The sequence below is a fragment of the Numida meleagris genome, chromosome 1, assembly GCF_002078875.1.
Source record: "Numida meleagris isolate 19003 breed g44 Domestic line chromosome 1, NumMel1.0, whole genome shotgun sequence".
Lineage (NCBI taxonomy): Eukaryota > Metazoa > Chordata > Aves > Galliformes > Numididae > Numida > Numida meleagris.
In genome coordinates this window covers 95949871-95966949 of record NC_034409.1, presented here as the reverse complement: position 1 = coordinate 95966949, position 17079 = coordinate 95949871, and the positions used below count along the sequence as shown (strand labels likewise).

General features: G+C 38.9%; 2 protein-coding genes across 4 annotated transcripts in view; one reads left to right on the top strand and one right to left on the bottom strand.

Annotated features, from left to right (window-relative positions):
• Positions 158-7659, top strand: HSPA13 (heat shock protein family A (Hsp70) member 13). The gene is made up of 5 exons (XM_021403289.1): positions 158-273; positions 852-1192; positions 2012-2225; positions 2804-2971; positions 4364-7659. Exons 1-5 carry the CDS (start codon positions 249-251, stop codon positions 5032-5034), a joined length of 1419 nt encoding a protein of 472 aa, XP_021258964.1. The 5' UTR covers positions 158-248; the 3' UTR covers positions 5035-7659.
• Positions 11832-17079, bottom strand: part of LOC110401788 (multidrug resistance-associated protein 1-like) — a 34921-nt gene continuing 29673 nt past the window's right edge. For all 3 annotated transcript variants that reach the window (XM_021403273.1, XM_021403268.1, XM_021403277.1), the window contains 6 exons: positions 16923-17024; positions 15935-16078; positions 14663-14821; positions 13800-13966; positions 12722-12916; positions 11832-12261 (listed from right to left, as the gene is read on the bottom strand). In XM_021403273.1, coding sequence (XP_021258948.1) covers positions 12150-12261; positions 12722-12916; positions 13800-13966; positions 14663-14821; positions 15935-16078; positions 16923-17024 — 879 coding nt within the window. In that variant the 3' untranslated portion in view covers positions 11832-12149. The remainder of the gene's footprint in view (positions 12262-12721; positions 12917-13799; positions 13967-14662; positions 14822-15934; positions 16079-16922; positions 17025-17079) is intronic.

The window sequence follows — 17079 nt, the reverse complement described above, 5'->3', positions numbered from 1 at the left end:
CCACGCATCCTCCCTACCGACCCGCTGCCGCGTGACTCTCCTCTCAGCCCATTGGCCGGCGCCCGCCGGAAAGCGACACGTCCTTGTGCTTCCTGGGAGCTGTAGTTTTTTCCTTACGAGCAGCCTGCGAGCGCTGGCGGGGTGGGGGGGAACTGCGCACCACAATTCCCGGCGTGCCGCGCGGCGCGGCCCGGAAGGACCCGTCAGCAGTCGGCCTTGGCCGGTGCCGCTGCAGCCGGCGAGCAGCGATGGCCGGGCAGATGGCGGTGCTGGGTGCGTGCGGGCTGCCGAGGGGGTCGGGGCAGCGCTGGGGTCGGCAGGAAGGCGGGCGGGTGCGGCAGGGGTGTGGCGGCCTGGTGTGCGCGTTGCCAGCGCGGAGCGGCTTTTCTTGATGGCTCCGTTAGCGTTATGGTTTCGGGGTGTTCCCATGCTTGTAGAGCTCGGTGCTCTGCGGCAGGTTGCTGACAAGTAGCTGACAGAAAGCTGCTCAGTGGTTTGTTGAAACGCAGCCGTGACCATCCTCGCACGTTGGTTTTGTTCCTATGTTGGTTACGTGTAAAATGGAAAAATGATTCTGTGTTTTTAAGCTATTTTACCTCTTTGTTTCAAGGCGTAGGGAAGACTCACGGCTGTGGGCGGGTGCTCTCAGGGAGTTGGGAGTGAAGCAAGAGTGAGCGTGTGTTTAAGTCTCCCTGTTCCAAGACTCCTGGTGAAGCTGGAGGGTGTGCTTGATTTGGGAGCTTGTCATTTCTGCGTGGCTTTCATACAACCTCATTAACAAGGTCTCCTATCAGAGTCATTCAGTGGAATTATTCCCAAAATAGTAATTAACCTATTAATTTGTGTTTCAGGTTCAGCAATCCTGGCTCTCCTGCTAGCTGGCTATCTAGCGCAACAATATTTACCGATGCCTACACCAAAAGTAATTGGGATTGATCTTGGCACAACTTACTGCTCTGTCGGCGTCTTCCTTCCTGGAACAGGGCAGGTGAAGGTTATTGCGGATGAAAACGGGCACAACAGCATTCCTAGTATAGTGTCTTTCACGGACAGAGATGTGTATGTAGGATATGATGGCCTAGAACTTGCTGATGCAAACCCTCAGAACACTATATATGATGCAAAAAGATTCATTGGGAAAATCTTCACTTCAGAAGAACTGAAGAGTGAAAGTAGCAGGTATCCTTTTAAGGTGAGCAGGTATCATCTTTGCTTCTCTCCAAGCAGTACAAAGCTTGAAATACGTACTGAAGAACCAGTTCTTCTGACTCTGAGTCATTCGGCTAAATCTGATGTGCCTGGAAACCATGAGATGTACCCAGAGAGAGGAGGAGGAAATGCTGGTGGAAGTGGTGTACTTCAGCATGAGAGCTGCTGAGTTTCCTGTCCTCTACTGTGAAATGTGTTTCTAGAGTACATTCCAGCATAAGCTCCAACTTGGAATTTTAACTGTACCTTACTGAAACTTTATTTTGCTTTGAGATACATATTAAAAAAAAAAAAGTATAAAAGTTGACGTCTTTTCTGTCCCAGTGCACTTTTCCCTGGCACTTTTCTAGTGCACACTTAACCAGCAACTGATCTTGAAAACTGCTTTAAAAAAATATATAAAATTGTTCATTTACCCTGATGCAGTACTTGCTGAAAAGAGACACATTTTCAGTTACTGCAAACGGTCTTTGAATTCTTGTTAAGAGGAACTATCCCAATACCAACCTATTTACCTTCTTTAGAACGAAGAACCCGTGGGAAGCTTTATGAGTAGAATTAATTTAATGATTAAAAATCATTACTTTCATCTTCAATTGTGTGGTTGTATCATGTAGCATTGAAGTTGATTATGCAGTTGTTTACAATCAAGGAATAAATGTGATTAACAAAGTGGAAAAAGTACATCCCTATCTTTCCCAGAATAAACAAGCACTATGTGAATCTAACACTTGGTGGTAGCAGGGAAGAGAATGTAAGAAAAAGACAACTTACCTATGAGTTGTGTTGCTTTTCCTCCTAGATTTTCAACAACGATGGATCCGCTGAATTTTCTGTGACAACTAATGAAACCTTTCGCGTAACTCCGGAGTACATCGGCTCTCAGCTGCTACTCAAACTGAAGAGAATGGCAGAAGACCATCTTGGTGTGCCCATTTTGAAGGCAGTCATCTCTGTGCCAGCAGAGTTTGATGAAAGGCAACGGAATGCCACCATTAAGGCCGCTAACCTTGCAGGTGTTGTCTTTTTTTTTTTTTTTTTTATTTCCAGCATTGTTCTATGGAGCCTTAAATTATCTTTACATTTATTTCACTAGTGGTAAAGTCTAGGGAGGATAGAAAGCCTTAGAATGGATTTTTCTTTAAGACTAATAACAACTGTGAAGAACAGCAGAGAACTCCTGGGTACCAACAGATGCAGAAGACTAAGGCAAACATAGGTAGCTAGAAGACATTGACTCTTAGTCTAAGGAAGGTAGTTCTTTTGGTCGTCTGCAAGTAGAGAGAACATACAGTGCACACTTAGGCAATGATTAAAACACAAGTAGGATGTGGAATCTACTTAGCAAGGGGTCTCACAGGAAAACATATTTGTGTAGGTCACAATTCGTGCCTTCATCCTGACACTGAAGTGGTATTACTTCAGGCTTAAGTAAGGAAAATAATTTTCTAAGCAATAATACTTGATGAACTATTTCCTTGTAGCTGACAATTCACTTAAGGTTAGTTCAAAATAACTAACGGTAAATGTTGTTACAGTGTGAGAAATACAGTTTTTGGAAGTGTGTGCGACTATTGCTTTGCTCTTTTTTTAGGGCTAGAAATCTTGCGAGTAATCAATGAGCCCACAGCTGCGGCTATGGCTTATGGACTCCACAAAGCTGATGTGTTTAATGTTCTGGTGGTAGATTTGGGTGGAGGAACTTTGGATGTGTCCCTGCTGAACAAGCAGGGAGGGATGTTCCTCACACGAGCCATGGCAGGTGAGAAAAATGCTTTACTTTTCTGAAGGAGCAGTGGGAAAGATGCACCTCAAATCACCATTGGGGACGTTATTTAAAACATACCAGTCTCACAATGAAGTGTTCGTAACTGCCTTTCATACACAACCAGGTTTGCAATTTGTTTCACCAGTTAAGAGAAATTCAGTTTTAAACTGACTCAGAGTTACAAACTGTGGTTCAATTTTATCCGAGGCTGTTGATTTTTAATAGTGTAAGTGCTGCTGCTTATAGAAGATCCTTTGTTCTAAAGCTTTCTATTACCTTTGTTTGAGCTGAGAGTTTTTACCAAATCAGTTTACTAAAGCTGAGTGCTTTAGAACCTCCTTGTCTTGCATTTGGCTCCACTGCAGTTGCATGGGGTTTGGTAACTGCATTCCACTAACCCAGAATTAAGGTTTTTTTAATACATATATACCACAGTGATTCATCACTAGGCAGGGAGTTTAGGCAGCAACATTTAGTAAAATTGGAGCAAATACACAACTGCTTTGCAGATGACCCAGATTTCGATAGATCTGAGATGCCATGCTACTTTTAGCATCATCTTGAATGAGCAGTGTTTGATGTCCAGTAAGAGTGGAACAGCAGGAAATGCTCTGCCACTTCATTCTGATTTATTTAGATGGATGTCTGTTAAGTGAATTCCTTTTTTCACTCATAGCAGACAGGTGCAAACTTTGAGAGTACTATTCAACACAGATGAAAACTGGCAGGCCACTTTTAAATCTCTTTAATGGAAACCATGAGCAATTATTTGAGAGGTTTTGGAAACATGGTGCAAGAATAATCTTCTAGAAGTAATTGAGAATACAGAATACTACTCTCTCTGAAGGCTAATGTAAGACATACTTGTTAATAGAACTTGAACTTCACTACTTGCATTTACTCGCTTTCTTCTGCTTTTTTAGGGTATTTCTGTGTATTTCAATAGCATGTAACTTTTTCTTGTGAATGGATGAAACCATTGAATGACTTGAAAACGTTAAAACAGTAATTCCAATAAAGCTGCGCTCTGGTAGTACTAACAGAAAAGTCATTCTGGGCAGAGAGAAATGTAAATTTTCTGGGAATTTTAGCTGGGAAAATAATTTGCTGTGAGTTATTGCACTTCAGTGACATGCCACCAGCTACAGATTTTTTCTTGTTATTTATTTTTGTCTGTAGAAAAAAAATCAGTTACAGTCAATCGTGTCCTTTTTAGTGGATGATAATTATGTCTGTTTTCCTAGTTGTATTAGCTCTTGTCCTGTGCTCACGGTCCTAGTATCATTGTTCTGGACCTCAAGTTCTATCTCCCAGTAAAGAGAAGATGCGTGCTGCTTTCTGAAGTTTCAAAGGTGATGTCTGATGCACTCTATTCTGATGTTTTAGGGAACAACAAACTCGGAGGACAGGATTTTAATCAGAGGTTGATGCAGCATTTATATGATCAACTCAATCAAGTATATGGTTCTCTGCCATCAAGAAAAGAAGAAATACATCGCCTCAGACAGGCTGTGGAAGCAGTTAAATTAAATTTGACTGTTCATGAGGCATCTACATTAAGGGTGTCGTTGACCATGCCAGAAAGGAAGCTTACAAAAGAACTTCCTGAAAGTGAGGTGAAGCCAAATACTTTTCGTAACAGCAAGCCTTCTCAGAAAAGAAAAGACTTGAAAAATCTTGGAGATGCTTCAGATGGAGAAAACAACTTTGTCAAAGTTGTGTTTGAAAGAGAAATTTCTAGGAAACTATTTGAGATGTTGAACGAGGACCTTTTTAAGAAGATTCTTGTTCCCATTGAGCAGGTGTTGAAGGAAGGCCACCTACACAAAGAGGAAGTGGATGAAATTGTGTTAGTTGGGGGCTCCACTCGGATTCCTAAAATACGTGAAGTTATTCGGGATTTCTTTGGAAAGGAACCCAACACCTCTGTAGACCCTGATCTTGCAGTTGTAATGGGTGTAGCTATCCAAGCAGGAATTGTTGGTGGGTCCTGGCCTCTCCAAGTAAGCGCTATAGAAATTCCCAATAAGCATTTACGAAAGACTAATTTTAATTAAAGATAAACTCTTTCCCATTGCATCCCATCTCTCCAAAAGCATACTCTGATGGTGCATATTCAGATGACTGTCAGTGGAGCCTAACCTTTGCCATATAATATTTTTTTTTCTTTTTGTAATCTATTTGAGTTAAATGTTACCTTAAAGGTACGAGGGATTTTTGAAGTTCTGAAGTTGTCTTTGAAGTTGTGTTTGCTTCTAGATTGGATATAGAATGAAAATCCTAAAGATGATGCTCTCACATTCTTTTGCTAAATTTTATTAGCAAATCTGGAAGAGTGTTTAAAAATTAAATATAAAGGGAGCGTGACCAAAGGCTAGAAATAATACAGCATTGTAGTATGGATGTTCCTGTGTCAAATACATTTTACTTGGAAGAATGTGAAGCAGTGTTAATGCACATAGCACTAGCAGTGTTGAACTAAAATTTATTTATTAAAATGAGTCATTTAAGCATTGAAAAACCTTTCTAAAAGGCATACTGCAGCTTGAATGAGATTTATGCATTCCGTTGAATCTTCTGCTGTTCATAACAGCATACTAGTTTTACAAAGACCACGCGGCAAATTACTGTCTCATGTTTGAGTCAAAACATATTAAGAAATTTAGCTCTTGCTAATGTGGAGTTGCTTAGTGTGTCTACAATGGCTAACTTCCTGAAACATTCTGGATGACATCTTCCCCCCAGCTCTACTGTTTTTAGGGGAAGAAGTGCAGGACAGAATGAACTGCTTGGATGAAGTCTCATTCCTCTAGTTGATGAAAACTCATCCAACTTTGTCTTACTTTTTAGCTAGAATCTCTGCTTTAAGCTGTGTCATATCGCCGCTCTAAACTCAGCATAGATTTAGAGATGGTAGCTGTTCATCTGAGAAGGAAGCAGAGCCTGTAACTCAGGATTTGAGGTAACGCTTCTTTGGACTTCATTTTAGGCAAATATTTTGCCACTCACCTATCTAGCAAATATGAGGAGAGAAGAATGATACAATTGAAAAAAAAATTGTGAAGTTTAGCTTTTTTATGGAAAGTTAAAACATTAATTAATGGGCCAAAGGGTTTTCTATCTGTTTAGAACTCTACAGTGAAGACATTTAGCTAAGACTTCTCTTCATCCATCCGTGCAGTCTTAATCAGGTAAGCTCTAGTAACAGATGATTTTGAGCATTTTCTTGTATGCTCCAAAAAATAACTTCGATAAGCGTGCCAAGACATAAAGTGTGGGCTTAGATCTATAGTTTAAACTCTGACCATGTTAAAATAGGCCTATTATTCTCCTGGCAGTAGACCAGATCTATGGCACTGCCTTCTCAATTGTGCTGATGCAGCTGTTTGCATAGCTGTAGTCTAGACATGTCTTTGAAGTAATCCTATTAAAAACCTCTGAAATTGGATTTTAGTTTTGTGCAGCCATTCCACGGGTGCTGTTTAACTTGACGAAGATTCCCAAAATACGGATGTTTAATTTCACTGAGTTGAAAACTAAAGTGACTTTTCTGATGCCTTTTTTTCCTCCTTTTGTACCTTTTGAAAGTGACTCTGTCTTCCCATCTAGATGGGAATTCTAGTAAAATGTGATAATATATTCAAATAAAATGTTGCACGTTTATAAAAGTGAGGGAGGTAAGGGACTAAGGTGAATAGCTAAATTAAGGTAAGTTCCTGAGTTGAAGGAAGTCTTTTCAGTGAAGCTATGGGTGGATGCAAATACACAGTATAGTTCTCACATGCAGTTGCCTTGCATTTATATTTCTGTATATTCAATCTATTTTCCAGAGTAGTTGGAGTCATTGTGGCCTTTTTTCTGCCCTCCTGCAAATTCATCTCAAAATGTAGTGGAATTTTTGTAGGACTTCAGGTTGTTTTTTGTTTGTTTGTTTAATGCAGGTCTGCTTATTTTACACAGTGCAATAAAACAGATTACAATAAAACCACACTGCACCTGAGCTAAACTATTAAAAGCTTTTTGCAGTTTTGGGACAAGTTAGGCAGAAATGAGGGAGTTAACCTTAGACTGTTTAAACAATACAAATAAATGAAGTACTATTTTATTTAGCATACTCCTTCAGTCTGGAGGAGGTTAAAAATCTCCAGTTTTAATCTGGGAGTTGTAAGGGAAAGGCGAGTTGTTCATTTGTAAATAAAGATAAAAAATTCACAACAGGGTATTTATTCTTTCAGTTTTCTCTACAGATTTAAGTAGAAAAGCTACTGTACATCAGCTATCTCCCAATGCAACCTTATTTATTAATTTTTTGCCTTTGATCTTACTACTGTATTTTGGCACAAACCATTGTATTTTAAAGATGAGCAGGATGCTGCACTAAGTGGGCATTTCCAGCTATGCAGACGTACTGCTTATCAAAAGTCTTTGTTTAAATAAATTGATGTTTGAAGGCTGAAATCCTTCTACAACCTCTCCTGGAAATCTTGAATACGGTTGCCTGTGGCATTATGTGTATGACAAATTTGTACAGTTAAAGCTTGTATTGTGAGTTGAAATTCTGAAAGTCTAAGATGCCTCACCATTAGTATATTCCTGAATTGTTTCCAAGTGCAGATAATGAAATGTATTTTATAAATAACCTTTTAGAATGTTTTTAATAAAAGCAATTTCTGTCCTTTGGACCTGTCTTGTTTCAGTCTCCCAAGGAAATATTTTAACAGCGCTGTTCCCCTATTTCTTCCTTGAATTATGTCAGTCCAGCAGTAAGCACAAAAAAACCTCTCTCTCCACCTAAATAAATAAAATTACCATATACTTATACATGTCCTCAAATGACTTTCTTTGTACCTTGCAACAGATGTTGGTCTCTGAGGTACTGAAGTCATTACCTATCCTAGTATTAACCCTAAAACATCAGTTTAGGAATAGCACCCAATTTGTGTTTTTCCGCTTTCTCCTGTGCTGCTTAAAGGGTGGAGTTGGTGATAGGTGAGAGATGGGGACCCAAGAAGAGCCTTCCTGGGTCTCTCAGCTTCTTTCCCCATCTGCAATGTTTGTGTGGTAGTTTCTGCTCTACTGCGAAGCCACTGCTGCTCTCAGCTGGGAGACAAGAAGGGAAGAGATGAAAAGCAAGCAGCTACTCTCTCTCCTGACAAACTTTGTCTCTGCAGGGCTATCAGAAAACTGCAATTACCTGGTCTGGGTTATTCCTACTCCTAACAAGTTCTAAAATCACTGAGTTTGGTCCATGCTAAAGAATTCCAAGCCTACTGTTTATCCCTGTTGAGGTGTAGTTTACTACTGTGCTTTGATCTTCTCCTTAGTAAAGCAGGGAGCCCAAACATGTTTATTAGAGCCCCACTACCTATGTTAGCTATACACAAATGTTCTACTTGTCAAACACCCGAAGGATAAACAGTAAGTATGACTGATATTTTCCTTTATGCCTACTTTCCAGACTGTGTTTTGCCAGCTTGCGCGTGTTGACTATCCTCCTTGCTAATCTTCCACTTTTAACCCATTCCTCCCCATTTGGCCCCCTTTGCTCAAGAGACTGCTACTGCTGGGGCTGACAGTGTGAGAGAGGGTAATTTACAGAGGTGTGTAATAAAAACATATTGGAAAAGGAATAAACATATCCCTACAATACTGTTTTGATTTAAATGTTCAACCCCTCCTGCCAGGGCACTGAACCACAGCTCACCAGGCACCACCAGTAGCTTGTTTCACTTGATGCATCAAGTCCTAGAGATGTTGAATGTTGTAGTGACACTAGCGGATCAGTCAGTTATGTTGGACCAACACAGGCCTCCAAACTTGGAACAGTGTTTATGATGTTGAGGAGGGAGGTAGTCCACTGCAAATCGATGTTGTAAGGCTTCTTTGCATACAGCCACTACTTCCAAATTTAAGGCAGCTGTTGCTTTTGATGTCCAGTTTAAATGTGGGAGCACATGCCAGGTGTTCTATATTTGCTAGCTGAAAGAATAACAGTGAGGAGTTACAACAGGCTAACCATACCCAAGTATTTACATATGGATCTTGCAGAAATATATCCAGGGTATATGCTTATGGTACAAGACTGTGAAGCGCGATGAGCAAGCCTGTAATAAAGGAGGAAAATAGGAATGTCATTTCCTTCCAGTAATACATACTCTGTTGCTCCAACTCCTTCAGCTAATACTATTCTGCGTTTTGTAACCTGAGATGGGATAGTTTGTTCACACAAACTGAAGAGCTATGGCCTGTGCTTTTTCAGAACTTCTGTTTGGTGTTGGGTTTATGACACTGATACTATCGTTCCAATGCTATAGATAAACACAGGTATTCATTAAAGATACCTGAAATAAAAGAAATACTAGGGTCCTGTATTTTGTTTGAATTAATTGCCCAGCCTCAGTCCTGAACATGCACTTCAGTGATTCAGCAGCTACTTTAATTTCTTCTTGTGACTGCTGAAATCAATAGATAATCAGTAGAATGGTAAACAGCCAAACATCAGCCACTATAATTTGGTGGCAAATGGAGGGACTGTGTTTATATCCCTGAGGCAGTACTTGAAAAGTATATTGCTTTTCTTGCCTAATAAAGGCAAACTGGTCTTAGATTTCTGAAGCAATGACTGTTGAAAAGAAAGCATTAGCAAGATCTGTCACCACCTTTCAACACTGTACATTTTTGTTAATTTTTTCTGAGAGTAACTATGTCTAGCACTATAACTGCAAGTGTTAGGGGTGACTTTGATTCTCTATAATCTACAGCCGATCCCTAAGTGCCATTTGATTTCTGAACAAGTCAAATAGGATTATTGCAAGTAGTCATGGCTTCTTTAACCATTCCCACTTGTTGAAGCGTCTGAATGGTTTGAGTAACTTCCTCTTCTCCCCAGGACGTAATACGGTTTTATGGCCACCACCTTGGCAGGCATGGGCAGCACAGTGGGATCCTCCTTTGGGAACCCATGCAAAATACTCACAGATCAAATAATACATACGATTCCACTTGCAAAGTCCCAAAGCAGAAGTGATTGTTTAATGTTTCAACCGTCCATCCTGCCAATGCATCAGTACCTCAAATATATTCTTTAACTGGAGCAGTTAACACTGTTGTGGTAAACAGACTGGTATTTCCTACTGTTAAGGCAACCTTAGTTTATAGGGCAGGGGTGGGATTTCCTCCCAGTCCACGCATCTGTGGTGGGGCATCTTTATCATTAGTATTGCTACATAATAATTTCAGCTCTAGTATCTATCAGAGCTAACACATGTAAAATCCACCCAGACCACCATTTAATAGCTAAAAGAACATGGGGCCATCTCTCCCTCCTGGTAAGTGGCTACAGTAACGGCAGTGTGGGAGGACCTGCCAAACTTTAATTTCTGATGTTCTGGCATTCACTGCCAAAGCAGCTGCTATGCTGCTACCACTTTCTCATCTTCTAACTCTGACTCAAACTCAATCTCAGAATCCAAAGACTCACTCAGATATTTCTGTACTGTTCCTTGGAATCCCATGAAGGTTTCACAGTTCTCGTATCTTCCATACCTGTGCCTTCCACCAGCTGTTCTGCAGTGTCTTGCAGTCCACAGCAGTGCTCTGCTCGAGTAGTAATTACTTCTTGTGCGATGGCCGTAGCATCTGGTAAAGTTCTGACTACCCTTTCCCGCTCTCTCATTTTACTCCATAATGTGACAACTTCACAGCCAAGAGCTCTAAGACTGGTAACTAACAACCATCCTAATCTTCTTGCTAACTCACAAGAAAACTCTGGTGTTACTTTCCATGGCAATCCATACACAGCTGTCTCAATCGTCTGGGGGGTAACCATTACCTTGTGTTCTGTTTCAGGCCATGGTTCCGTCAGAACCATGGTAGCTAGGAACATAGCCACAGGGTGCCAGTGCTCAGTGCTGGGCCATCCCAGAATGTGGGGAGTCACCGCTGGGAGCTCCGTGATCCTGCCAACTACACCCAATGTGTCAGTCCACACAGACAGGCAGGCAGCAGAAACAACCAAAGACCCACTGCTGAAATGCAAAGAAAAGATATTTTTGTTGCCTCACCAACCAGAGGATCCCTGAAGCAGAGGTTAACAAGTGGGTCTGATCTTCTCCATAACAAGGCAGGGAGCTCCAACGTGTCCAACAGGTGCCTCCAAGTCTACCACACACCTTGTCAAACTTCTACTTGTCAAACACACAGAGGATAACAACAGTAGGTACGATATATGTGTTTTCCTACGTGACTGCTCTCCAGGCTTTAGGTCATTGCAGCTGCAAGGTCACTTGCACATGTTTACAATCCTGCTCACCAGTCTTCAGTTCTTATTCTCCTCGCAATCTTACGCTTTTAACCCATTCCACTCACAGCTAGTATTGAACTTGAAGAGTTTAAGGATGTGTAGTAAAAATGGCAATATTTAGATGGCCTACAGAAGCACAGGAATGTCTAACTGAAGCTTTCAATAATACACATATCCTTTTGTGTAGCTCTAGATAGTAAAGTTTTGCATTAAAATCTGCTAGCAAAAAGCTGTATCTATTTTGTGGTATTCTTTCGCAATGTGATTTTGTAAAAATAATTGAAATTTACATGTTCGTTCAGCTGTTTGAAATAATTGTTCAGTTACTGAGAAATCACAAAGTCAAAAAACAGAAAAATCAACATAGGTTAGTTTCCCAAGAATTGCTGAAGTATACATCCAAATATGCGTGTATGTCCTAAAAATCAGCATAAAGTGAGATCTGCTTGTATGTCCATACAGTAAGCAGTTTGGGGTTTTTATACGTTCATCATCATATAAGAATGTATTAATTAAATGGGCATAATGACCAAGCAATTTAATTAAGCACTATTTCTTAATTAAAACACTGTGAGGAACAAGATTTATTTTTTTATCCATCTTTACTAGTGCAATATTTAAAATATGCCATGAAAATCACTGCTTCATTGTGTTGGTCCGGTGCCAATATAATCAAAATCAGCAATTTGTATAAAATTAGAAAGTTAATTTAAGAAACCTGATCATTATGCATGGATTGTAGTTGCAGTAAACAGCAATGTTGTCAGGAACTTTCAAGGAAGTTCAGAACATCAGGAATGCTGCACATCTTTAGAGTGTACTGGTACAAGGAATTCTTGTCTTCATTAAGAATTCATTCATTAGTTTTCTTTATCTTGTTATACCCGCCTCTGCAACCATTTCAGAAAAGGCACCTTTTCGTTGTAACAAGTTATGTGGTGTATCATATTCTAGAATCCTTCCTGCATCCAGAACAAGCACTCTACAACACAAAAGCATAAAGATTACAGGAGATAAAAAATTCAACCATATTTTCCAATCCTTCTACAAATACCTACTAACTGGAACTCTTACTCAGAAGATACATCATTGGTTTCTAAAACTAGTTGTACCTATATTAATAAAACCTTTTGGAAATGGAATGTTTGCTCAGCTGGTAAAAATTCTACAGTGTGTCCCTTTGTTCTAGAAAATTAAGTGTTCATACTAGTAGCTTATACATGCAACCTAGCAGGAAAAAATGTAATTAGAATATGGAAACAGAACACAAGGTTATCAATCTTTAATTAAGATTGATACCGAAGTCTTCTGTGATACACTGGATTGTACAGATACAAAGCTACTAAGGTAAAAAGAGTCAGAGTAAAATATCATAGGTCTGAAAACTCGTGCATTTAAAAGAAGCTACTGATTTTTAAATGGCATATCAAAACTTAACTTACCTTTCAGAATCCATGACTGTATGTAATCTGTGGGCTATAGTTAATATCGTGCAGTTGTAAAACTCTCTTTTGATGGTGGACTGCACCAAGTTATCTGTTTCCATGTCAACAGAAGCTGTCGCTTCATCGAGGACCAGGACTTTAGTTTTTCGTAGCAAAACACGGGCCAGACAGACCAGCTGTCTCTGGCCAACACTGTCAAAAATACATTGAGTAGGTCATGTTAGGCACTTTGAGGAATGAGAGAACGATGTTGTTTCTTCGATACTTAGTCCTAGACACTGGAGTAGATGTTGTTGACGTAAAGCTGGGACTAGTATGGGGCCTATCTGTTCCAACTTCCTCAACAACACTTCAGGCTTCTAAAAACTTTGGAGAAATATGTTCACCTTATTTTGGATGTTTTTATTCCATCTCACTCCGCATCCCAACAGTAGATATGGAGTGACTTTTAAACCTAGTTTTGCCCTCAACTTCAGTATTCACATTATAATGGGGAGTCTGAATAGGCCGGACTGAATATAATAATGTTCAAGGTAAAAGTTTGAATATTCCTGTATGTTACATCTAGCATATGATTTGTAGATATTTCTGAAAACAATCTGTCCTAAAAAACTCAAGTTTTTTTTCAGTATACTCCATTGAAATTATTGCTTGTCTCTTTACTGCCAAAGCTTCACTATTTGTCTCCCTGAGTCCTTCTATTATTAAAGATGAGCTGCTTTGCCTCACCACATACAGCAAAAAAGTTCACTGTAGTTTTGATTTTTTTTTTTAATAAATGCACAAATGAGCATTTTTGTTCCAAATCTAATTATGTGGTATATGAAGCCCCCATTCCCCATTCATTTATAAACTTGAGCTGAAACTACTCCACTTCCTTTGCTTCTCATACAACATAGGCTACAGGACTTTATATAGTTATGACCTCAAAGAAAGTCCTACTACCAGAATAATTCTATTCGGAATGGAGAAGCGTAATCTTTACACTGATAATTTCTGCAATAAATTATCTGGAAAGAAAACAGATTTTTATGGTATCAGAAAATAACTACAATAGCACTTGCTATTTATATACCTGAGATTTTCACCACCTTCTGAAATTTCATGAAGGAGCTTCTTTGGAAGTGACTCAACAAAACTTTTTAAGCCACACAGTTCCAGTGCCTCCCACAGTTCATGATCAGAGTGTTTTCCAAGTGGATCCAAGTTTGACTGCAGTGTCCCAGAAAACAAGACGGGATCCTAAATAATAGCAGAATTTGAGTACACAGTTCCAACACAATCTTAAAAGACTATGCCATACCACATCACTGCAATAACGTAGGAAAATGAAATAATTTTCGATCTGTTGTAGTTTCCATGGAAATAAATAGGAGGCATTACTTTCAGAGCAACGTATGTACATGATTCATGATCATATATTATTTTATTCCCTATGAATTACTGATTCAGTTGGGACTTGAAAACAGCATACATAGCTATGAGCTTACAGATCCTGGAGAACACGAGCTATTCTGGCTAAGACTGTTAAACTAAACCTGCCATATTAAAACCTAATGTCACACTTTTGGTCTGACCTGTTTTGAGGTCTCTTCCACACAAATGCCAACGTGCAATAATAATGACATTTTTCAAGATAGCATTATGCAAGCATTACAAAAGATTACTGTTCAATTGAAAAGCTAAGACTATCAAAAAAATGGTTATAAAACCTGATATGCCATTACACAACCTGTTTTCAAAGCAGTAACATTCTACTGGAGTTTTATGCCTATGTCTTTTGGCAGTCTGTAGACTTTGGGCTTGTAATTTCTCAAAAAAAAAAAAAACCCCAAAAACCTCAAATCAACAAAGTAAAAAAATACTCCGCAAAACGTAAATGTTTTGTGTTACAAGCACACACACACACCAAAAAGTCATCTCAAAAACACATCTCACCTGTGGAATAATGTTAAGATTTCCACGCAGGTCATGGAGTCCAATAGTTGATATATCAATTCCATCTATAATTATTTTGCCTCCAGATCCCTCTAGAACTCTAAACAAGCAATTTGTGAGTGTTGATTTACCAGCTCCTGTTCTTCCTACAATTCCAACCTGAAACAGAAAGTTTTCTGGTAAAGATTATAACTTTCTATGCTGAGTGTTGTACTTAAGAAGTGACTAATAAATTCAGTTTTAACTTTCAGTTCAAATCTTCAGTTTATTTCTCCAACATTACAGGTGGATAAAATTGTTTAAAACTCACTTTTGACACACTTAGAATCATTGGTCTCCCTGCAGACTATGCCTGGTTCAACGGGAAGCCTTTCCTTATGCCTTCCTTTTGTCTACCGCTCCTCGGCTGAAGTGAACTCCTCAAAACTAAGTTCTGTTCAGTGTTCATTGATCCCAAACCCAAATCTGTTTAACTCCAACGTAGCAGCATAGTTTTCTACAGAAATATTCAGCATGGTGGACAAGAGGTTTAATTTAAAATTTGGATATTCCTTAAAAATGTCAAATTTGGTTGGAAAATCTGACTGGTATGTGATTATTCTTCATTTACTCTTAAGAGTAAAGCTTCCCTCAGAAGTTTCACACTAGGATCACCTACTTAAGATAGCACCTTTTTGTGCAAGCAGTGAACCAATGTGGAACCAAATGAGTTTACATCTTCCCTTATCTAACTCTACTAAACTGCCTTACTCTAATACAGTTGGGATGACACTTTCATGAATAGCTCCATCCATTTGCACATGGTGATTTAATGTCTTCACCTGTGCAGTCACTAAGGGTCAGAAAAGATCTAGAACAGTTTCAACCTAATCTTGAAAACAAGTAACATTAAAATAGTTAGCATAAATGCTAGAAGTATTTTAACTGCAATATTTTTTCCCTATGCATTTTTTTCCAAATGTTTGAAAGCTAAATAAAGATTTATCTCAGATTCAAAGAGATACTTGCCCATCGTAGTATGCGGGGAAGGGTGGGAAGTAAAACATTATCCCTGTTTCTGACAGGGATAAGAACTTCTACAGAGTTGGAGAAAATACTTTTCCATTTGTCTTTTCTTTAATACAGTTTTTTTACTTTTCTTGCAATTTTTTTCTGTTCAACATAATCTTCCTATATTTAGTATTGGAGTCTCTTCATATGAGCTATTTTTGAAATAGAAAGTCCAGAAAGAGAAGTTTATACTTCTCATTTATTTCTTATTATATACAATACCTTCTCTTTATTCCGTGTCTGAAAGGAGATGTCATTCAGGGCTAAACCAAGATCCTTCCTGTACTTAGCTTTGTAGTTAACAAACTCTATTATTCCTCTATCAGGCCACCCTACTGGTGGTCTTTTTGATGTAATCCATGGTTCCTGGAATTAAAAGCATTGTTATTTCACTATATGCCAGGACGTATGTAACTAGTCGATTAAAAAAATAAGAAAATTATATACATATAAAACTCCCAGTAGGTCTAGGATAATTCCATTGTGATATAAGGGAAGGAGACATTTCTTTAAATGATGTAGCCAGCAACAACATTCCAACTTACTTGTTTCTTGTTTTTTTTTTAAATAATATAGTCATTTAAAAAGCTGAACTGTGCTGTTGCTAATAGTTCCATTATTTGACAGGCAAGGAATGGAATTTAATACAACGCCTGATCTTCCAGGTATTTCCAATGCATGTTTTATGAGAAACATTTTGTTTTAAGGAGTACGAAAGAACGGCAAGATGTTAACATAAAGGAACAAAAACATGGGGAAGAGAAAAAGAAAATGAAGACACAGAAGAGGGACTTGTTTCTGAGACAGACCAAGGCTCTTATTTCTCTGCACAAAGCACAATAACCAGTGCCAACAGCTTTGATATAAACGCCTCTTCAGGCACATGAATAACAATGCCACTCTGTTTGCCACTCTTAAAATGCTCCTCTTGGTTGCACACAGTATGGAAAGTCGACCTGAGCTGCAGGTGAATTAGTCTTACTAGAATACCTACTACTAAGAAGGATGCGAATTAATTCACTGGTTGAAACAGATATAAAACTGCTAGCTATAAATATAATGAATAAGCTGCAAATTAATGTAACAAATTGACAAACTATGTAATAAATTACAGCCAGCTTTTACCACACACCTATATTAAATCAAATCTACATCATTTTCTTTGCACACAAATTAAATATCTATTTACTATTCCAAAAAGAACGCTCACCTCTTTATCCATGTTTGCATATTCGCAAACTCTTTCAATTGAAACAGCATTGGTCTCGATTTCACATGCTTTACGCACCCAAAAATTTAGGCTCTGAATTATCTGGAGAAGAAAATTGCACTGTAGAATGTAACAATTCAACTCTACTAGAACACAG

Coding starts and splice junctions, on each gene's coding strand:
- HSPA13 (XM_021403289.1), top strand. CDS start 249: ATGGCCGGGCAGATGGCGGTGCTGG. Junction 274..851: donor CGGGCAGATGGCGGTGCTGG/GTGCGTGCGGGC, acceptor TTTGTGTTTCAG/GTTCAGCAATCCTGGCTCTC. Junction 2,972..4,363: donor CCTCACACGAGCCATGGCAG/GTGAGAAAAATG, acceptor CTGATGTTTTAG/GGAACAACAAACTCGGAGGA.